Source organism: Oncorhynchus mykiss, chromosome 17 (assembly GCF_057628025.1).
Source record: "Oncorhynchus mykiss isolate SJ-2025 chromosome 17, ASM5762802v1, whole genome shotgun sequence".
Lineage (NCBI taxonomy): Eukaryota > Metazoa > Chordata > Actinopteri > Salmoniformes > Salmonidae > Oncorhynchus > Oncorhynchus mykiss.
In genome coordinates, this window is record NC_143038.1 from 1,681,521 (window position 1) to 1,705,000 (window position 23,480).

A 23,480-nucleotide genomic window follows, 5' to 3' on the forward strand; every position below is an offset into this window, starting at 1 on the left:
GATTACCCTCTTATTCCTTCCTGATTCTGGGATATCTGGAAAACCTGGGGATTTTTGGAAAGTTACCTGAATTCTGCAACCGTATTAACCTCCCTTCACTGATATGCTTGAGTGCTATCTCCCCCTCTTGTATATTTCAGCCACAGCCTTTACCTCTCAGCTCAGACTCCCTACTAGGCTGCGTCCCAAATGGCACCCTATTCCCTATATAGTGCGCTACTTGACCAGGGCCCATAGTGTGCCGTTTGGGATGCAGCCCTAGTCTACATTAGAGGGACATCTATTATTGAATTAGTCCCATCAGCATTGCTGTGCAACCGTCAGTCCTGGTCAGCATTTAGTATCATCTCATTTGCTATGTGGATAAGATTTGTTGAATCATTTTGTGCTCTCTGTTCCTATCTCAGCGCTCCATGATGACGTTCTCCCTTGACTGTGTGTGTTTGTGTGTGTTTTGCGTGTGTGTGTAGTATTGCAATTGGACTGACAGATTTGTTTAATCATTTTGTCGAGTGTGTGTGTGTGTGTGTGTGTGCGCATGTGCCTGTGCACTTGTGTGTGTCTCCTCATGATGACGTTCTTCCTTGGCAGTGTGTGTCCTCATGATGGCGTTCTTCCTTGGCAGTGTGTGTCCTCATGATGACGTTTTCCCTTGGCAGTGTGTGTCCTAATGATGATGTTTTCCCTTGGCATTGTGTGTGGTGTTGTTGCCCTCTAAATCTTCCTTTCTGCAATATCTAGTGCAAATGTATGATGTCACAGAACATCATACATTTGTTGGAGAAAAGGAAGGATTTTATGAAATGGCAGGTGGTTGTTTGTTGGAGAGAGGGAGGGAGGAAAGAGAGAGAGCAAGAGATGAGAGGAGAGGGAGGTAGGGGAATAAAAGAGAGGGGTAGGAGAGGAGAGGGGTGGGGTACAATATTACATATCTTATTGCTGTTGTCATCCGATTCCTACTGCAATTGCTGTTTCAAGCTCTCCAATAAGTACCAGTCTCTGTTTTGGTAGCTGCACCACCCGTGCTGCTGTCATCTCTCTCTCTCTCTCTCTCTCTCACACACACACACACACACACACACACACACACACACACACACACACACACACACACACACACACACACACACACACACACACACACACACACACACACACACACACACACACACACACACACACACACACACACACACACCAAGCTGTCACCTGATCTCCCCCTCCCTCTCTCTTGCTCTCTCTCCCCCTCTCTCTCTTCCTCTGTCTTGTCATTTACATTAGTCCACAGTCCACTGCTCTCTGCTCTCCTCCCTCAGATAGCTTTCACACTCACACACATCCCTGCTGTTATTACTCTCTATACCCCCCCTCTCTCTCCATCGCTCTACACTTCCTGCCCTTGAGAGCAGCCCCGGAATCCTCCCTCTGTCCGAGAGGGAAGCAAGGCAGTCTGTTCCCTCCCTCTTTTTCTCTCCTCCTCTCTGCCTCGCTCTCCCTCTCTCGTTCTCTCCATCGCTCTCTCGCTCTCTTTCGCTGTCTGTAGCTCTGCTGACATTTCCTCTCTACCCTCTCTCTTTCCCTCTCTCTGACACACACACACTCCCCGTCAGGCTGCCATGCTGGTGCTGTGGAGTGTGTATTCAGCCTCTTGACTGCCTAGCTGCTTGTGTGTCTGTCTGTCTGTCTGTCTGTGTGGCTCAGCTAGTCTCCTGTGGGTTTGCCAAAGCACAGCGCATCCTGTAGCAACATGTTTCGACGCACGAAAAGGTAATGGCAGAGCTTCTCTGTTTTTTCCCTTCTACTGTAGACCTGGTGTCATCCCTCTTTCTCTCTCCTTTTATCTCATTGCTTATCGGTCTGTCTTCTCTCAGTTGTTTTCTAGTGTCACCCCCTGTCTCTCTGTGTAGTGATAACATTAACTGCAAAGCTCTCTGAATCTCTCTCTCTCTATTTCTCTCTCTCTCACCGTGGACCTGGTTTCATCTCCCCCTCTGTCTGTCTTGTCATAGCATTAGGTGGAGGTTTAAGAAAGGTGTTGTTGTTGTTGTTGTTTTGATGGTTGTCAACCTCCGGCCAGCTCTCATGCTGTGTCACAGTTGTCCCTCTGTCTCGTATTGGCACTGGTGTGTGTGTGTGTGTGTGTGTGTGTGTGTGTGTGTGTGTGTGTGTGTGTGTGTGTGTGTGTGTGTGTGTGTGTGTGTGTGTGTGTGTGTGTGTGTGTGTGTGTGTGTGTGTGTGTGTGTGTGTGTGTACACTTTTTACTATACTTGTGAGCACCAGAAGTCCTCACAAGAATAGTAAAGCAACTAAAATTCATAGAAGGGAGGACATTTTGCCAGTGCTCATTTTTAAAAAGGCTATTTTAGGCTTAGGGGTTAGGTTTAGGGTTACGGTTAGAATTATGATTAGGTGTTAGGTTTAAGGTTAGGCTTAGGGTTAGAGGTTAGGGAAGATAGGATTTTGAATGGGAATCAAATGTAGGTCCCCAAAAAGTCCTCACAAGTATAATGAGGCATAAGGCGGCAGGTAGCCTAGCGGTTTAGGGCGTTGGGCTAGTAACTGAAAGGTCGCCGGTTCGAATCCCGAGCCGACTAGGTGAGTAATCTGTTGATGTGCCCTTGAGCACTTAACCCTAAGTGTGCTCGCACATGTGCATGATTTTCTCTGTTCCATTTTATGTAATGAACCTCTGTTTGTGAGCATGTTGGTGATGCACATGTATTTGGGATGTTGTAGGTCAGTGTTTCCCAACCCTGGTTCTCCAGGTTAGTTATAGCCCTGGACAGACACGCCTCATTCAACTTATTGAGGGTTTGATGATTAGTTAACAAGTTGAATCAGGTGTGATTGTCCAGGCTTACAATAAAAATGTGTACTGTTGGGGAACTGGAGGACCAGGGTTGGGAATCACTGTTGTAGATGATTGATAGACATGTTACACACACAAACAGGCAATCATACACAGGATTCTGGAGGTTTGTGTTTGGTCAGCTGTGCTATAAATACTGTGGTGTCTGGGTTAGAGGCTTCTGTAGGGGAGGGTATATATACCGTGGTGTCTGGGTTAGAGGCTTCTGTAGGGGAGGGTATATATACTGTGGTGTCTGGGTTAGAGGCTTCTGTAGGGGAGGGTCAATGCTGTGCTATATATACTGTGGTGTCTGGGTTAGAGGCTTCTGTAGGGGAGGGTATATATACTGTGGTGTCTGGGTTAGAGGCTTCTGTAGGGGAGGGTCAATGCTGTGCTATATATACTGTGGTGTCTGGGTTAGAGGCTTCTGTAGGGGAGGGTATATATATACTGTGGTGTCTGGGTTAGAGGCTTCTGTAGGGGAGGGTCAATGCTGTGCTATATATACTGTGGTGTCTGGGCTAGAGGCTTCTGTAGGGGAGGGTATATATACTGTGGTGTCTGGGTAAGATGCTTCTGTAGGGGAGGGTCAATGCTGTGCTATATATACTGTGGTGTCTGGGCTAGAGGCTTCTGTAGGGGAGGGTCAATGCTGTGCTATATATACTGTGGTGTCTGGGTTAGAGCGCCTTCCCCATCTCTACCACTATTTTGTATTCCCTCCCTCCCATCATTCCCTCTCTCTCTATCTGCCATAGTACACAATCCCAGTTGTCCTGTAGCGTTTTATTTCCGACTTCATCTCATCTGCTCATAGGAGGATTAGTATAAATCCCTTTGTCCGATGGCAGCAGTGTGTGTGTGTGTGTCTCTATCTCTGTGTGTGCATCTCTGTGTGTGTGTACATCTCTCTCTCTCTCTCTCTGTGTGTGTGTGTGTGGGTGTGCATCTCTGTGTGTATGTGCATCTCTTTGTGTGTGCATCTGTGTGTGTGTGTGTGTGTGTGTGTGTGTGTGTGTGTGTGTGTGTGTGTGTGTGTGTGTGTGTGTGTGTGCATCTCTGTGTGTGTGTGTGTTTGTATGTGTGTGATAATACCTCCAGCACCCTGCCTCAAGGTTTCTTCTACAGCTCTATCTCTGTAATCTCTTTGTATGAATCTATCTCCAGGAGGAAACATGGTTCTCTGATCTTATGATGATGGCTTGATCTTCATTAAATTACACTCCATGTAGTAGGTCAGAGATTTGTTGTACTTACTTGTCATGCAATGCATGTTTGTGTGTGTAGCTAGTAGCATAACGTGGGTGGTAGTGTGTCTTATGTTCTTATCAGGGTATATCAGTGTTTATGTACAGTATGTGTGTGCGTGCTTGTGTGTGAGTGTATGTCACTGTCTGCCTGCATGTGTGTGTGTGTGTGTGTGTTTGCAAGCCGCTCGTTCTTGGCCGACTCTCAGGCAGTCTCAATTAGAGAAGGAAGATGCTTTGTGCCCGTAAGGATAGATAGAACGAAGCGGAGGAGGAGTGTAGAACAGGAGAGGGGAAGACGGAGTGGGGTGTAAAATGAAAGGCAGAGCCTGAGGTACAGTCTGGGCCTACATTTAACAGCAGCCCACTGGGGTTAACTCAGCACTCTAAAGAGACTCTCTCTTTTCTTTCATCTTTAGTTTTTCTTCCACTCTTTTTTCTTTTCTTTTTAGCTGTACTCAAAATGTAGCTATACTCAAAATTAATTCTCTCTCTCGGTCTCTCTTTCTCGCTCGATCTCTTTTCTGTCTTCCTCATAGAATGTCATCTGAAAGCTAGTATAGAGGAATGAGGGAACAAGAGAAAGAGTGTGTCTGAATGTAACCCCTCATCAGGTGTGTGTTCTATAGATTTACATTGCAACGTGGTTGAAGTCCAGATTTACATTGTAGTCATATCAGTTGTGTGCCACCGTGTTGTTAACCCTACTCCCCCAGTCAATCAATGCTATTGATGTTGTGGCTATGCACTGAGCCTTCTCTCCTCTGTGTTAAACTATGCAGACTAGCTAACGTGAAAGCAGATTGGTGTAGTTCTCTCTGTGCGCTATTGGAATCTGACTGCTACAGATGTAGGATCTTAATTTGATCACCCTGTTGCTGGAGAACTTTCCTGCAATGCAGGAAATGTTTAACTTGTTTAACAGACTTGATTCCCCCTCACGAAAAATTTATCAACCATTAATTATAATCCACGTAATAATTCACCTTTCTTGTTGCTGCAGGATTATTTTCCTGCTGTAGCAACCGGCTCAAATTAATATCCTACTTCTGTACTAGCAGGTGGGCAGTAGTCAAAACAGAGCACAGGGAGTACATCACTTTGGATGTTTTTGGATAGCAGGTGCACACACTAGCTCCCCCCAAAACCGTTAGTGACTCAGTGTACTGGTAATTACTTGGTCTCTCATCATGATAGCTGAGTAATAATCTTCTTATCCATCTGTATTTCACAACATTGACATGGTAAACAACTGACTGTAAAGATCAACAACATGCTCCACTCCACCTTATATAAACTTAGATCAGGTGCTGAATACTTGTCGAATTGTGGTGATATTGATTGCTGTTGCCTCGTATGCACGCGGCAATAAAAATATGTTCATTTAAGTTTATTCTCCGGAGTGCTGTCCTATTTTTGTTCCTTAAACAACTGACTGTAGCGTATGTGGCTTGTTGATGGAAAGGAGTCCATGTTCCAAGGCTAAACATTCTAATTCAATCATTGTCATAATAAGAAAAGTATTAGTGTTAATATCCAGCAGGACAGAGTTTTACATACATGTATTATTCAAAGAACATGGTTTTCCGTAGTGGAGGATTTGACAACCACTTAACCATACGCATCATCAATAATGATATTAAATGTCCTTCAGACTCGGTGTGTATGACTCTGTCTGCTTCTGTGTCCCAAACAGCACCCTATTCCCTATGGGCCCCGGCCAAAAATAGTGCAATACATAGGGAATAGGGTGACATTTGGAACGTAGACAATTATATTTTAACGAGGTAATAGTTCCAGGTCATTTGCCCTGTGTCCCTGTGTGGGTCTCAAATGCCACCCTATTCCCGAATGGGCCCTAGTCAAAAGTGGTGCACTATAGGGAATAGGGTGCCATTTGGGATGCAACCCCCTGCCTGCATAAGGGTCTGTTAACAAAAGCTATAGCTGATTCAATGCACCACCTCCCAGTCTCAGCCCAATGTAGCTTTCAGTCAGTACACAGTACACAAGACAGCACTGTCCCTCCAAGCTTCTGATGATTGCTGTGTCACTCTACCTCGAAGACACATTTTATTTTTTACCCCTAAAAAAAGCCTAACCTTGTCATCAATAATAATAGGACGGAAAAGGGGGGAAAAGGGGGGAAAACATTTACCTCAGTTCAGTCAATAGATATTTCAGTGCCTCAATTCGCTTCTGATTCTGCTGTGTCACTCTGGCTGCCTTGAAGGCATGCTTTGACACCTCAAGAATAGCCTACATAACTTTGTCATAAATCATGATAGGAGAGTTCAAACGGGGTAACCGACTGCCTCAGGCCTACAGTATGACCACAATGCATAACAGAGCCTTTTCATTATTCTGTTTGTTTTGCACCTACGTGCCTGTGACTGACATCATTTTGAATTAAAGACGATAATCGAGTTCAGTTGCCCACCCATTGTTTCAAAAGCATAACAATAACACAACAAAAATAGTGTCTTAAAGAGGCATATCACCTTTATAAAGGGTCATGATAGTCCTTTCCTCTTTGAGAAAAAATCTATAGGCCTTTCTACATCTGTGGAGGAACATTTGCATGAACATTTTGTTGGCATTGTCGCTAGCTCATTGTATGAGCTTAAAGAGCTGTGACATGGACCTAATATCCCTGTTGTGGACTATCCTATTGCTGTTAAAGTGTGCTAGCGGTAGCATTTTGCTAGCTGCCGTCGTGGCTAGCTCAGTCAGTATATTTTGGTTTAACAGCCTGGGCTCCAGATGTGTTGTAGTCAGACTCACTGATGTGTTTCCTAACTAGAACTCCCCTGGAAGGCTACTCTCTCTCTCTGACAGCTCCAGGCCCCGTCATCTTAAATAGACAGACAGACAGACCTACAGGCCAGAGTTGGCATGTCTTGTCGCCATGCTAGCTACTGTAGCTAGACAGACAAGCAGACAGAGAAATAGCTAGATAGACAGACATCCTCCTAGATGATGTAGCTACCAGACCTGTGTTCAAATACTATTTGAAATAATTTCAAATACTTCATCTGTGCTTGATTGAATAGTCCCAATACTTTAAACCCTGTCCATCTGGCACTCCAGGCAGGCAAACAGTCAAAGTATTTTACCTGATTTTAAATAGTATTTGAACCCAGGTCTGACTGTAGCTATCTAGCAGGGCCAAACGTTTCTCTGTCTGTCGGCATCCTCGTTTTATAGTGTAAAGGGGACAACATGTGTTCATCCCAAATGGCATCCTATTATCTATATAGTGCACTACTTTTGACCAGATCCTATGGGTCGTGGTCAAAAGTAGTGCACTGTATAGGGAATAGGTTGCCATTTGGGACATAGTCATTGTCTTCCTTCCCTTTTATCAGTGGATGTGAAAGAACACCCTGCTGTGAGCAGGCGTAGGCCCTCAAAGAACTATACAATGTTTCTCACTAAATTGGTCTAGATGGGAAGGTTTTTTGACATTTCTTCTTATCTTCTCCCTCCCTCCCGCCTGGCCTCCCTTTTCCTTCACTCAGCTTCCCTCCCTCCCTTTCTCTGACTCAGTTTGTCTACACCCTCCTTCCTCCCTCCCTTTCCCTGACTCAGTTTCTTGACTCCAGACAGCTGTAAATGTTGCAGTCCCCCTTTAAGAAATCCAGAGGAAGTGTCAGAGAAAGTCAATAGACAATAGTGATTGACTGACACACAAACTTCATATTGTGGCTTGACTGTGACCTCTGATTTCACTGCTTCACATCAGACAGCGGTAAACATTAAGAAACCCGGAGTGTCATGGAAAGGTCACCTGACAGGAAATTGCCTCGGGTCGATCAATATTCTAACGATCAGAAAGGTCTGCATGGTGTCCTGTCTGCCCTGTGACTCAGCATGCAGAAGACGACACTAACGTTTACGTTACATCAGCACACACTCATGCTTACTGTATAGACACGTACGCACACAAACACACACACACACACACTGTCCACCATGATGATATACCCGTATAGATGGGTTGGGAATTACTGCACATAGTCTTTAGAACAGTCTACTATGATATACTGGACTAGCAGTCCCTTTACTAATAATAATTATCATTATAGTAATGATAATAATCATCAATATAATAACTATTATAATAATTTGGTGGGTGCTTAAATTTGTCCTATTTCACGTGTTTTTTCATATCCCACCCTCCCTGAGACACGCAGCATGTGGTTACATAAGATGTAGGACTACTGAAACTACTGATCACCATGCTGCCCGTACAGTATATATGGAAATCACACACACACACACACACACACACACACACACACACACACACACACACACACACACACACACACACACACACACACACACACACACACACACTGCATGTCTTGACGTAATGGTAGCTGTCCTCTGTGTGTTGTCTCTGTGGACATGGCCTTGTTATAGGATACTAAAGTCATATAGTCATGTTGAGCAGTTATTTAGAAAGCAATTAACCAGACCATAAAACATAGTGAACCTAAACACAAGCTGGTTTGTCATCCAAGGATTGTGTGGGTGGGTGGGTCGGTGTGTGTGTTTACATCAGAAGTGTCAATGTCAGTATCTTCCTATGATTGGGGAGTAAATAAAATAATGTCTGCTCTGCAATTGACAGAAATGAAATGATGTGAGAAGAGGAGAAGTGGTGCACTCTCACCTTTCACTTTCGCTTTTACTCCATGTCTTGTTCTCTCTACTTTATTCCCCACACAAAGAGCACAATACGCTCAGTTGGTATCCTGTGTGTGTGTGTGTGCATCCGTTTGTGCGTGTGTGTGCGTGTCTGTGTGTGCACTCGTATGTGAGACTAATGGCAGTGTGCCAGTGAGGGGCCTGCACGGGGGATAATCGCTCTTCACACGAGTCATTACCACTGATTTGACCTTTGACCTGTTGACAGCCGCCAGATTGGGTACAGTAGGAAAGAACAACTAGCTATCATTCCCTCTACATGTCATCCTCCCCCTTACTCTCTTTATGGTTCTTTCCTCCCCTTTTATGTCTCTTGCTTACTCTTCTTCTTGTTCTGTCAGTCCCCCTCTCTGTTTCTCGCAATGTTTTTTAAATGTAATTTGTCAACGTATTGTGATTTGGAATCTACGAGGAAAATATATTGGATTTGAAAAAAAGTAATCAACTATGTTGTTTTGTGGGTAAATTTTCCCTCAACTGTTTCCCTCAAAATTTCAAAAATTACAGACAATTTTTGTTGAATTTGTACACTACATGACCAAAAGCATGTGGACACCTACTCGTCAAACATCTAATTCCAAAATCATGGGCATTAATATGGAGTTGGTCCCCCTTTGCTGCTATAACAGCCTCCACTACTCTGGGAAGGCTTTCCACTAGATGTTGGAACATTGCTGTGGGGACTTGCTTCCATTCAGTCAAAAGAGCATTAGTGAGGTCAGGTGATTAGGCCTGGCTCGCAGTCGGCCTTTCAATTCATCATAAAGGTACTTGATGGGTTGAGGTCAGGGCTCTGTAGAGGCCAGTCAAGTTCTTCCACACCAATCTCAACAAACCATTTCTGTATGGACCTCGCTTTGTGCACGGGGGCATTGTCTTGCTGAAACAGGAAAGGGCCTTCCCCAAACTGTTGGCACATAGTTGGAAGCACAGAATCGTCTAGAATGTCATTGTATGCTGTAGGTTTAAAAAACAAGAATGCAATAGGCTGGACAGCAACTCTTACTTGAGAGTTGATTGATCTGCAGCTATCCCTTTGGTCTCACATCCAGGGTTTTAACCAAGCCCAGCTTATTTTTGATATTTGTCACTGACTACGACCAATCTGATATCGTGAGAGTTATTGTTGTGAAATCTCCACCTAACTTCTACAAGATTGGTGGGTCCCCCCCGGGACGGTTGAGCTAACGTATGCTAATGCGATTAGCATGAGGTTGTAAGTAACAAGAACATTTCCCAGGATGTAGACATACATATCTGATATTGGCAGAAAGCTTCAATTACCGTCCAATTTACAGTAGCTATTACAGTGAAAGAATTCCATGCTATTGTTTGAAGAGAGTGCACAGTTATGAACTTGAAAAGTTATTAATAAACCAATTAGGCACATTTGGGCAGTCTTGATACAACATTTTGAACAGAAATACAATGGTTCATTGGATCAATCTAAAACTTTGCACATACACTGCTGCCATCTAGTGACCAAAATCTTAATTGTGCCTTCGCTGGAATAATACATTATGGCCTTTCTCTTGCATTTCAAAGATGACGGTACAAAAAAGTACATTGCATTATCTTTTACCAGATCTAATGTGATATATTCTCCAACATTAATTTCACATTTCCACAAACTTCAAAGTGTTTCCTTTCAAATGGCATCAGGAATATGCATATCCTTGCTTCAGGTTCTGAGCTAAAGGCAGTTAGATTTGGGCATGTCATTTTAGGCGAAAATTGAAAAAAAGGGTCCGATCCTTAATCGGTTTTAAAAGATTCACTTGCTGTCAAAGTAATTCCAAAGGGTAGGTTCAACAGAGCAAATGTAATGTAACCGTACTTATCATACGTATCAATCATATAGCATCAATGATGCTATTTAGGCCTATATAACATTTGGGAAGTCATCAACAGCTATTCTATAAATTCAGCCCAGGATTCAACTAAAAATAGGCAATACATAAAGGCCTAGGGTTTCAAGCTCTGGTTAATTTCAAATAGAATCTACAAGTTAATCATAAATATGTTGGATTCACATCTCCATCTCAACCAAAAATACCAGTTAAAGAATAGGATCAAATCAAACTGTATTTAAAGTGCATTTAACATTTGATTTGATTTATCGTTATTCCTTAACATACATTTTGGGTTGAAATGGAGACGTGACACCAACAGATCAATTGTTCCTTTGTAGACAAACTGGAATTAAAGCCAGACTCAGTGGCACAGATGGAGCTAACCAAGCAGAAGATCTCCTTCAACAGTTGAAATTTGTTTGCGTTGACAATCAAACACAATTCAATATCACTTTTGCAATATGGTAAATAGTTAACAAATTATATGTTTGATTCACATCTCCATCTCAAGCCAGTGGCTCAGATGGAACTATCCAAACAGCACTTCTCTTTTAAATGTTGATATTTGGTTGCGTTGTCAACCAAAGAGAATTCTCTATTACTTTTGTAAGACAGTCAATAGCCTGATGTAAGGCTTTACTTCAAGGCTTTAAGGCTTTACTTCATTGATCACTTGCACCATGTACTTTAATGCAATCTCAACTAACTGCAATCCAGGTCATTAATACTATTAGATCAAGCACAGTGATAACACATCAAATAAAAACATATTAAGTTGTTGTATAAATAAACAAAATATCTGACATTGTATTTCCCATTTGAACTTTAGTGTGCTTTTAAATGGTTGAAAGCGCAGCGATAACACATTTAGGTGACAACTAAACCAAAAAATCCGTCATTGATTTTCCATTAGAATTTGGTTGTGCTTTTAGATGGTTGAAAGCATAGTGATAACACATTGGGAATTCAACAAACGTTTGGCTGTCGTTTTGAGTGGGCGAAAATAGGTTGGAATCTTATTGATACGTATCTACCAAATATGACCCAATTCTCCACATTGAAATGATGTGGTATGCCCAGTGGGTTATCTTCTTTTTCACAGAATAGAGAATAGATTTCAATCTTGTCCTCTTTCAAAGGCAGGTTTAACAGAGAGAGGCTGTGAGAGCATCACAGTGAGTTCCAGGCTAAGACAGATGGAACTGAACCGTGATATTTTAGCTTCGTGTTCCATTGACTTTCCATTACATTTATGTTTTTACATTTTAGTCATTTAGCAGACGCTCTTATCCAGAGCGACTTAAATCTTAAAATAGCTAGGTGGGACAACCGCATATCTCAGTTATAGTAAGGGGGGGGACCTGGGTCTTGACTGCTATCTGGGTCCAGTGTTGCTGCAGCGTGGCCAGGGAGTGGTTCACCTCCTCAGCCTCCCTGCGCCAGCTCAACACCTCAAAATGGCAGCGGAACAGCACCAAGGTAAAGTCCACCACATGGGTTTCCTGGGATTCCTCTCCACATCCAGGACTTGATCCACTATCTCTGGAGCCTCCAGCTTCTGACTTATCAGCAGCAGCACAGTCATCATGCACCGTACCTGGTGGGAGAGAAAGGCCAGTACTTTGATCTCAAATATGATAGGTCTTATGGGTCTGTGGCAGTGGGCATGGTAGGGTGAGCTTGATGGACAGACTGGACCGTGGCAGACAGGATGGTCTTCTGGAACTGCAGCACTCTTTGCACAGGTTGCGGAAGTCGTGGGTGCCCTCATAGCGTTTGGCAGCCGCTGCCATCAACACTACATCCAGAGCATGGGAAGTAGTACCGGTAGGTTCTGGACTGACAGTCTCAGCACTGGGAAAAGTGCCTGGGAAAAGTCACTCACTCCTTTGTCGGTTCAGCCACAAAATTGATAGTTAGAACTCTGGCGATCCTGGATCAGTTGAGTCTTCAGAAGAGCCGGGCTTCCACAGTGTTGTCTGTGTTCTCCTGGACAGCAAGCACAGTGCAACATGGCGCCGAGGATGGGTCGAGATATCAAACAGTCGGTCCCTCTTCTTCCTGCCACCAGCATCATGCTTCTGTCAACCTTCCAAAGATACTCGTTGAAGAGGTAGGGTTTCAGATGGCTTCTGAAGATGGGCGGGGACTCTGATGTCCTAGCTTCAAGGGGAAGCTGGTTCCACCATTGGGGTGCCAGGACAGAGAAGAGCTTTTCTGGGCTGAGCGGGAGCTGCCCTCTTGTAGGGTTGGGAGGGCCAAGAGACCAGAGGTGGCAGAACAGAGTACTCGGGTTGGGGTGTAGGGTTTGCGCATAGCCTGAAGGTAGGGAGGGGCAGTTCCTCTTACAGCTATGTAGGAAAGTACTATGGTCTTGTAGTGGATGCGAGCTTCGACTGGAAGCCAGTGTGGAGTGTGCGGAGGAGCGGGGTGACATGGGAGAACTTTTGATTTAGTCATACACACACACACACTGCCATTTGGCCTTTTTTCTCATCAGTTGTTATCACAGCTTTCTCCTCTGTTACTCTGACTGATCACCAGAACCCACAGACAGACAGAGACTGCATGGGCCATTGATTCTCTATAAATCACACAACCACACACTGACTGGCAACTCTACTGTCAAATACTGTCGGAGTGACTGACTGGCTGCCACCGGAAGAGTTTGTAGCCTGGTGATGTGATGCAGTAGATTATCATGGATTATGAACTGCTGCCCACACAGCAGATTTGCTGCTTCATCATCATGTTTTACCAAATGTGATTTTTATTACAGTGTGACCTCATGAGGTAAAGAGTCAGAAGACACAGCAAGGGTTATTGATGTCTAGAATTCACAGATCACACAAGACAGGCAACACTACTGACTGACTGTTAACACTACTGTCAAATACTGACTGACTCATTGTTAACACTACTGTCAACTACTGACTGACTCATTGTTAACACTACTGTCAGCTACTGATTGACTGACTGACTGACTGTCTGACTGATAACACTACTGTCAACTACTGACTGACTGACTGACTGACTGTTAACACTACTGTCAACTACTGACTGACTCATTGTTAACACTACTGTCAGCTACTGATTGACTGACTGACTGTCTGACTGATAACACTACTGTCAACTACTGACTGATTGACTGCCATCGGCTGACTGACTAAACTGGCTGACTGCCTGCTACTGGCTGAGCCTGATGTCTGGATTAAATGGATTATGATACAGTAGATTAAAACGCTTTATATGACAGATTATGACGTTTTATGAAACTGCCCACACACCAGATTATTTGAGGTTTCATCTGCATGTTTTCGTATAATGTGATTTCATAGAAGTTCAAGGGTCATGTATAGAGATGGGATGTAGGTCAAATGTCATAAAGTCAGAGTGCAAAGTGTAAAGTAACTTCTAGACCTGGTGTTCCCTTAAATTGTAAACGGTCATGGTCAAAACATCTAGATTCAATGGTTGTAAAGATGGGGAGGTCTGTCTGTAATAAAGAGACACTGCTTTTTTGACACCACACTGCAAGTCCTGCAGTCTCTAGTTTTATCTTATCTTGATTGTTGTCCAGTCATGTGGTCGAGTCCTGCAAAGAAAGACCTAGTTAAACTGCAGCTGGCCCGGAACAGAGCGGTACGTCTTGCTCTTCATTGTAATCAGAGGGCTAATATTAATACTATGCCTCCAGTCTCTCTTGGCTAAGAGTTGAGGAGAGACTGACTACGTCACTTCTTCTTTTTATAAGAAACATTCATGTTTAGAAAATTCCAAATAGTTTGCATAGTCAATCTACACACAGCTCTGACACACACTTACCCCACCAGACATGCCACCAGGGGTCTTTTCACAGTCCCCAAATTCAAGAAACAAATTCAAGAAAGTGTACAGTAATATATAGAGCCATTATTGCAAAGAACTCATATTGCTTAAATGAACAGCCAACCTGGTTAAAAAAACGGATAAAGCAACACCTCACAGCACAACTCCCCCATTTGACCTAGATATTGTCAGTATGCATTGATATGTAGACTATGAGTGCTGTTTTTAAATGTATGTAGTTCTGTCCTTGAACTGTTCTGGTCTATTAATGTTCTGTGTTATGTCATGTTCTGTGTAGACCCCAGGAAGAGTAGCTGCTATTTTCGTTACACCTAATGGGGATCCTAATAAAGAAAGGAATAATAAAGACTTGTTATTGTAACTACAGGACGGGGTTGGACGTTCACATGAGTAGTATGTTGTGTGACTCTTTAGTGTTGCTATAGTAACCGTGTACACCCAGCCTCCCCTCACCCCCCTCTCTCTTACTGCTTCGTGGTCGGGTCATTACAGAACGAAGCAAGGCAGAATTTACTCCTCATTTATTTACCTGGTTAAATGAATGATTCAATTCAATTCTGAAAGATGTAGCTAACGCTGTTTAGAGATGTGTCTAGTCTGGAGACTGGTCATTAAAGATAAACCAAACTGAACACAATCATGCTGAAAATGTTTGTCCACCTCAGAAATGCCATATGATATGCTATCAAAAACCTTTATGTTGTGTGATATAGTAAGGGCACTGCTCTTGATTTATGGTGGTCTTGGGATAAAGCCAGCAGCACACACACACAGACACACACACACATAAACATACACACAATCTAAACCAGATGGAGAGCGGCTGAGCCCACAATACATGACCATAACCGTGACTGAGAGATTTACCCTGTCACTCAGCAACACCAGAGAGGAGAGAGAAAACACACACACTTGTCTTCTTTTCCTTTTCATTTCTCTCTTTCACCCCCCTCTTTCCCATGTTTCCTTCAATTTTTCATTTGTCAGCTCTATCTCAGATCTTTTTCCATCAGACTAAAGTCATGAGAAACGTTATGAAAGACACAGCATGTCATCCACTGAGCATAGTTCCAGTTAGGTCTATGGATGACTCATCACTTGAAATCATTCTCATGCTAAACGTCTAATGTAGAGGAACTGAACTCTGAAGAAATAAAACGAGGTATCTTTCTATTCTTCCCCTTCACTCAATATTCTCAACCCTGGTAGTCTCTCTTTCTCCTTTCTCTCTCACTTGTTCTCACGCACTCAATTTCTTTGTCACACATACTCCCCCTCTCTACCCCCCTCCTCTCCTCCCCATCCCGCTCCTTCTCTCTATCTCTATATGTGGGTTAGAGAGTTCATTTAATCAAGCCACAGGAGAGGACAGTGACATTCAGCGTTACTTAGAATCCCACTTAGAAGGACCAGTCTGAACCATAAAGTCCCAGACAGTCCTCTAGTCTCCACTCCTTCATAAAGAAACTAGATTCATCATTAAGATGATGACACATTTAAAGGTAATGCTTACATTGGCCAATTTAAGTACTGTGTATTCGACACTGTATTATTGATTGTGTGATAAATTGTGAAGGTTAATATACTATTAACCAACCAAATTTAAATAAACATGTAAGACGAAAAAAATATAAAGTTAACGGAGAGTAAGGACTGGGATGACTCTCAGTATGTCTGTCTGGTTCTCCTCCAGTCCTCAGAGAGTTGTAGTGTAATGGTGTTAAGCCACTTCCAAAACCAAGCCTAATGCATTTCCCTTAAATATTTCACCACCCCTTCTCTCCAAATGTGTGTGTGAGTTCATTGACAAGCCTCTCCTGGTGCCTGAGTGACACAGAGAGAGATCACTAGGTGGTTTTTGGCTGTTTCCTTGATGTTAGCTGTTCTGACGAGAAACAAACACATGAGAATTAAAAAAAAAGAAGGGATATGGCAGTGGAGGGAGGGAGGGAGGGGGGAGGGAGGGAGGGAGTGCTTTATTTGAAATGCATCAATGCATTATGGAAATTGTCCTGCTGTTTCAGACATGTACGTATACCGCTCGTGCATGTGCGTGCGTGTGTGTCGTGTACTTACCTGCTCATGCGTGTGTGTGTAATTTACATCCCAGCTGTATAGAGCAGAATGCTATCTGATGCAATGTGGAACAAGCCTAGCCCAGGTCTTTGTCATGCTGTGTTAGCGCTGTGCGGCTTCCTACCTCTTCTCATCTGGCTGACAGCTACCCTTCAAAACCAGCACACTGGAGAGATCTGGCAGAGCAACCAAAACAGACTTGACACGTACACACACACACACACACAGAGGAGAAAAGTGACATCATTTTTACTAGGGGTCATTTGACAGTGTTGAAAGTCGTTATTCGGGAGTCATTATTAGTGGTGAATACAGTGTAGTGAGTCGTCATTGGTCGACCATAGATTGAGGAAGGAGGAGAAGGAGGAGAAAGGGAACAGTCTACTGTGGGTGATTTTTCAAGGCTATACCATATTTCTCTCCTATGCTGATAGTGGTGTATAATATGGAGAATATATATTAGTGAGGGATTTCAGCCAACTACAACATAACACCGTTACGTACGGTTCCCTGACTACAGGAAGTATGGTTGTCATGGTAGAATCACACCTTTTAAAGCCCTCCTCCCGCATAACACCATCTGTGTCACACTCAGTGTGTGTGTCCATGTTTTTTTCTCTTGCATCAGGAGGGTTAATCCTCATTTATATGATAATCTCAACACATCATTACCTGCCCCTCTCCTTCTCTCTCGCTCTCTCTCCATCTCTCCCTCGCTCCCATCATTATCTCGCATGAGAGGTGTCTCGTCCAAGTTGACACTGAAGGAAATTGGAAGTCCTTGTTGCCGTGGCTCGTGGTGTGTGTGTGTGTGTGTGTGTGTTTGTGTGTGTGTGTGTGATCCACAAGGCTTTGTTGCTTTGGCTCTCTCCCCACGTGGTGGGCTGACTTCAATACACCATGTTCTCTGGCCCAATTTGTATGAGCATGCATACACACATTTACACACAGAAGCGCACACACACACACACACACACACACACACACACACACACACACACACACTCACACATACACTTACACACACACATGCGTTCAAGCTCAGAAGCCCACAGCCACACAAACACGCACTCACACACACACGCACACACACACACATGAAAGTACACACGATCACACCCGACTTTCTCATAGATATTACGTTAGGAGTGGTGGATGCTGTTAGATGGTAATGTTATCACCTCTTTGACTGTGTTTCAGATAATGATGGCCTGTGTGTTTGTGGCTGTGTGTGTTCTAGTTGCCGGACCAGTAACCGGAAGAGCCTCATTCTAACCAGTACATCACCCACTCTCCCTCGACCACACTCACCACTCCCTGGACACATAGGTAAGGCAATTGGTTATAATTAAGCGTTAAGACGCGAGGGGGTGTGGTATATGGCCAATATACCACGGCTAATGGCGGTTCTTATGCACGACACAACGCGCGCCTGGACACAGCCCTTAGCCGCGGTATATTTGCCATATATCACAAACCGCTGAGGTGGCTTATTGCTATTATAAACTGGTTACCAACGTCATTAGAGCAGTAAAAAGAAATGTTTTGTCATACCCATGGTATATGGCCTGATATACCACGGCTATCAGCTAATCAGCATTCAGGGCTGTATTTACAGATCATTTGGTAGAGCACGGTGCTTGTAACGCCAGGGTAGTGGGTTCAATGCCCAGGACCGCCCATACTTAAAATGTATGCATGCATGACTGTAAGCTGCTCTGGATAAAAAAGTCTGCTAAATATATTAAATATTATAATGGCACTTCATGTTTGTTCCCTGTCTCTCCACAGGAAGTAGTCCATTGGACAGCCCAAGGAACTTCTCCCCCAGTGGCCCTGCCCACTTCTCATTTGCCTCCTCTAGAAGGTAAATAGCGTTTGGACTACTCAATACATCTGCTGTTTACATATAAAGAGATGATATCCAGTTATATAAAGGGATTCAAAACCAGGTAACGCTCTTGGCAGGTCCCTTTTTATGATCCTATAATCTAATCTAGCAGCCATATCTCTAAATCAGGTAATCCTACAACAACCAAAAAGCCTTTGGCTACACTGCATAAACAAACACATTGTCACACCAATACCGCCGTAATAGCAATACACTGGCCATTCCTTTTTGAAGGAATATGTGTGGTTTTGTGGGCAGGCAGTGTAGTAGAGAGGAAAGACAGAGAGAGTTGCTGAAATAGCAGTAGGCTGGATGTGAACCCCTGCTGCAGCCGTAAATGTGCTCCAGAGGCAGTGGCTTAGACCACTAGACCACCCCAGGCCTCAACTGACCATTTAGTTAAGCAGTGACAATATTCCAGTGGCACACACACAGTGAAAGGGAATTCATTTACACCCTTATACAGAGACACGTTCCCCTCTTTGCATTCCCCTGTCACACGGCATGACAAAGTGTTTGTGTGTGTGTGTGTTTATGTGCGCGCACAGACGGATGGGCCTCTGAGTGCCAGGATGTAGCCAAAACCAACATCCATCATGACTCCAGCAGTGTCAGACAGATAGAAGGACCCACAGAGAGAGGGAGAGAGATATGTGTAGCAGGACCCCAGGGAAGCAGAGGAAAGGAAGGGATTATTGGCGCAAAAGGCAATCCAGGAGGTGTGAAAGAAATGTGGAACATTAAGCTCTCTGACTTTTTGGACAGAAGGAACTATCTATTGTATAAATCCCTTTCTGCTCTGGAACTAGTATGACGCAATTCTTCCTGCTCTCTTCCTAATTCCCCCCCCCCCCCACCCTCTCTCTCTCTTTCTCTCCCACCCTAACCCTCTCTCTCTCTCTCTCTCTCTCTCTCTCTCCCCCACCCTACCCCCCCTCTCTCTCTCTCTCTCTCTCTCTCTCTCACCCACCCTACCCCCCCCCCCTCTCTCTCTCTCTCCCACCCTACCCCTCTCTCCCTCTCTCTTCTGCAGGGCGGACGGTCGAAGATGGTCCCTGGCCTCTCTCCCCTCCTCTGGTTATGGCACCAACACACCCAGCTCAACGGTAACTACAACTGACCCATTTTTACACAGACGGTAAAATGTGTAAGAACGTGTAAGAACAACAATCTCTAATGACAAATTTTCCTTATTATCATTTATTGTCCCAACTATTAATGGTGTTTTATCTGTGTCTGAAACGGACAAAAGGAAACTCAAATAAAAATACAAAAATCATTGTAATAACTCCTCCATTTGAACGCCACACTCTAGAGGTCCTTTCATATTACCAACATGACATGATCTAGCAGCATGGAGCTGTTTGGCCTTGTTATCAGAGTTACTGTTCGTTTCCTCAAGGCACTCCTGATTGGAGTAGACTTGACAGTTGAAAGCAGGACAGAGGAAAAACTATCCAGTCTTTTTCTTCATAATAACCACCATATAACTGTTAAAGGGGCAATCTGCAGTTCAAACCATAATCAGTGGAAGTAGTAATTGCAGATTGCTCCTTTAAGTCATGAGACATCTGATAGGGCGAAACTTGTTTTTTTATTCTAGCTCTCATTCATGCAAATTACATTAGTGAAACTTGACATTCCATGCATGAATATGTATTTATACGCTAGAATGCATTTCCATATATTAAATGTTTCCCTGCTTGGTATGCAGGATGCCATTAGGAAACTCATGTTCTGTGGAGTTGATGTTCTACTTGTTTTGTTCTGCTTTTAAAATGATTACACGGCACACTAGCAGCCTTCTGGTGCCATGTGCAGGTACACACACACACACACACACACACACACACACACACACACACACACACACACTGGCAGACACACATTTACACACACACACATTTACACACACACACACACACACACACACACACACACACACACACACACACACTGACAGACACACACACTGACAGACACACACACACACACACACACACACACACACTGACAGACATACGCACACACACACACACACACACACACACACACACACACACACTGGCAGACACCCACAGACAGACACACAATCACTGACAGACACACACAGACAGACACACACACACACAGACAGACACACACCCACAGACAGACACACAATCACTGACAGACACACACACAGACAGACACACACACAGACAGACACACACACTGACAGACACACACACTGACAGACACACACACACACACACACACAGACAGACACACACACACTCACTGACAGACACACACACTGACAGACACACACTGACAGACACACACACAGACAGACACACACACTGACAGACACACACTGACAGACACACATTGACAGACACACACACAGACAGACACACACACTGACAGACACACATTGACAGACACACACACTACCCCCCCACCCCTCCCACACATGTACCAAAGCCTTTCCCTCTATAATTTGTGCTGTAAATCTCAGCTGGATAGTTAAAAGGCACCTTCCCGCTGGTGAACATGGATCTATCCCATAATACTACCCATGGAGAACAGAACTAAAAATAAACCAGCGGCTCAGATCAGATCGCTTGCTAAGATGTACATTCAGTACCTGATTTATCACTGTGGCTGATGACTTGGCTCAAAGAGAATGTGTGTGTGTTGTGTGTATGTTGTGTGTGTGTGTGTGTGTGTGTGTGTGTGTGTTTGTGTGTGTGTGTGTGTGTGTGTGTGTGTGTGTGTGTGTGTGAGATAATAAAGTAGAAACAGAAAGTCAACCGGTCTTAAAAACATGTTATCTCATCCTCTATCCATTGCTATGATTCAGTTAGCTAAACTGAGTGATGGAGTGAGGGATGGAGTGAGGGATGGGGGGGATACAGACAGAGATGGAAAGGGAATACAGAAAGAGTCAATGAAGAGTGAAATGTGTGTAAGAGAGAGAGAGGGGGAAGACAGACAAAAAATAGGAAAAGAACGAGAACACACCCACAAACCCCCCCCCCCCCCCCCCACACACACATCCACACATACCCACAAACACCCCCCCCCACACACACATCCACACACACCCACAAACACCCCCCCCCCACACACACACATCCACACACATCCACACACACCCACAAACACCCCCCCCACACACACATCCACAAACACCCCCCCCCCCACACACACACATCCACACACACCCACAAACACCCCCCCACACACACATCCACACACACCCACAAACACCCCCCACACCCACACACACATCCACACACACCCACAAACACCCCCCCCACACACACATCCACACACACCCACAAACACCCCCCCCACACACACACACACCCACAAACACCCCCCCCCCCACACACACACATCCACACACACCCACAAACACCCCCCCACACACACATCCACACACACCCACAAACACCCCCCACACACACACATCCACACACACCCACAAACACCCCCCCCCACACACACACACATCCACACACACCCACAAACACCCCCCCCACACACACACACATCCACACACACCCACAAACACCCCCCCACACACACATCCACACACACCCACAAACACCCCCCCACACACACATCCACACACACCCACAACCCCCCCCCCCCCCACACACATCCACACACACCCACAAACCCCCCCCCACACACACACACATCCACACACACCCACAAACACCCCCCCCCCCCACACACACATCCACACACACCCACATAAACACACCCCCACACACATCCACACATACCCACACAAACACACCCCCACACATGCGCCCACCCACCCACACACACACACACACGCACACACACCCCACCCACACACCCACACAAACACACCCCCACACACCTACTCACCCACCCACACGCACCCACCCACCCACACACACACACACACACACATACACTACCATTAATTGCAGTTTTGCAGTGCTGTTGACAGGAGGTTCTCTCCTCCCCTGTCCCCCTCATCTGTCTCTTCTTCACCCCTCTCTCCCCTCTCCTCTCTCCACCTCCTTCCTTCTCCTCTCTCCACCTCCTTCCTTCTCCCCCTCTCCTCTCCTCTCTTCTCTCCCCCTCTCCTCTCTTCTCTCCCCCTCTCCTCTCATCTCTCCCCCATCCTCTCTTCCTCCTGTACAGACGTCAGTTTTCAGACCTCCCCAGGCTCTTACATGGACCATTACTTGCTTGATTAGCTACTGCAGGGTCTGCATACACAGAGGGGATGAAAGGAGGGGATGAAAGGAGGGCAGATGAGATGAAAGGAGGGGATGAAAGGAGGGCAGAGGAGATGAAAGGAGGGGATGAGGACAGAGGAGATGAAAGGGCAGAGGAGATGAAAGGAGGGGATGAGGACAGAGGAGATGAAAGGAGGGGATGAGGGGAGAGGAGATGAAAGGAGGGGATGAGAACAGAGGAGATGAAAGGAGGGCAGAGGAGATGAAAGGAGGGGAGAGGAGATGAAAGGAGGGGATGAGGGGAGAGGAGATGAACGGAGGACAGGAGGACAGAGGAGATGAAATGAGGGGATGAGAACAGAGGAGATGAAAGGAGGGCAGAGGAGATGAAAGGAGGGGATGAGGACAGAGCAGATGAACGGAGGAGAGGAGGACAGAGGAGATGAAAGGAGGGGATGAGAACAGAGGAGATGAAAGGAGGGCAGAGGAGATGAAAGGAGGGGATGAGGACAGAGCAGATGAAAGGAGGGGATGAGAACAGAGAAGATGAAAGGAGGGCAGAGGAGATGAAAGGAGGGGAGAGGAGATGAAAGGAGGGGAGAGGAGATGAACGAAGGAGAGGAGGACAGAGGAGATGAGGGGAGAGGAGATGAAAGGAGGAGAGGAGGACAGAGGAGATGAAAGGAGGGCAGGAGGACAGAGAGAGACACATTAAGACCCAACCAAATCATGAGAAAACAAAACGATAATTACGTGACACATTGGAAAGAATTTACAAAAAAACAGAGC

The 23,480-nt window shown here is 44.9% G+C and overlaps 1 protein-coding gene and 1 pseudogene across 2 annotated transcripts in view; one reads left to right on the forward strand and one right to left on the reverse strand.

The window, feature by feature from the left end:
* Positions 1-23,480, forward strand: part of LOC110513948 (microtubule-associated serine/threonine-protein kinase 1) — an 83,217-nt gene that overhangs the window by 22,602 nt on the left and 37,135 nt on the right. The window contains exons 1-4 of one of the 2 annotated variants that reach the window (XM_090204389.1): positions 1,570-1,767; positions 17,833-17,921; positions 18,384-18,459; positions 19,517-19,589. In XM_090204389.1, the coding sequence (XP_090060515.1) occupies positions 1,748-1,767; positions 17,833-17,921; positions 18,384-18,459; positions 19,517-19,589 (258 nt within the window). In that variant the 5' untranslated portion in view covers positions 1,570-1,747. Of the gene's footprint in view, positions 1-1,569; positions 1,768-17,832; positions 17,922-18,383; positions 18,460-19,516; positions 19,590-23,480 lie in introns of those variants that run through there. The other variant, XM_090204388.1, reaches the window with a different exon arrangement.
* On the reverse strand, positions 11,984-13,370 carry LOC149975667 (tRNA pseudouridine(38/39) synthase pseudogene; annotated as a pseudogene).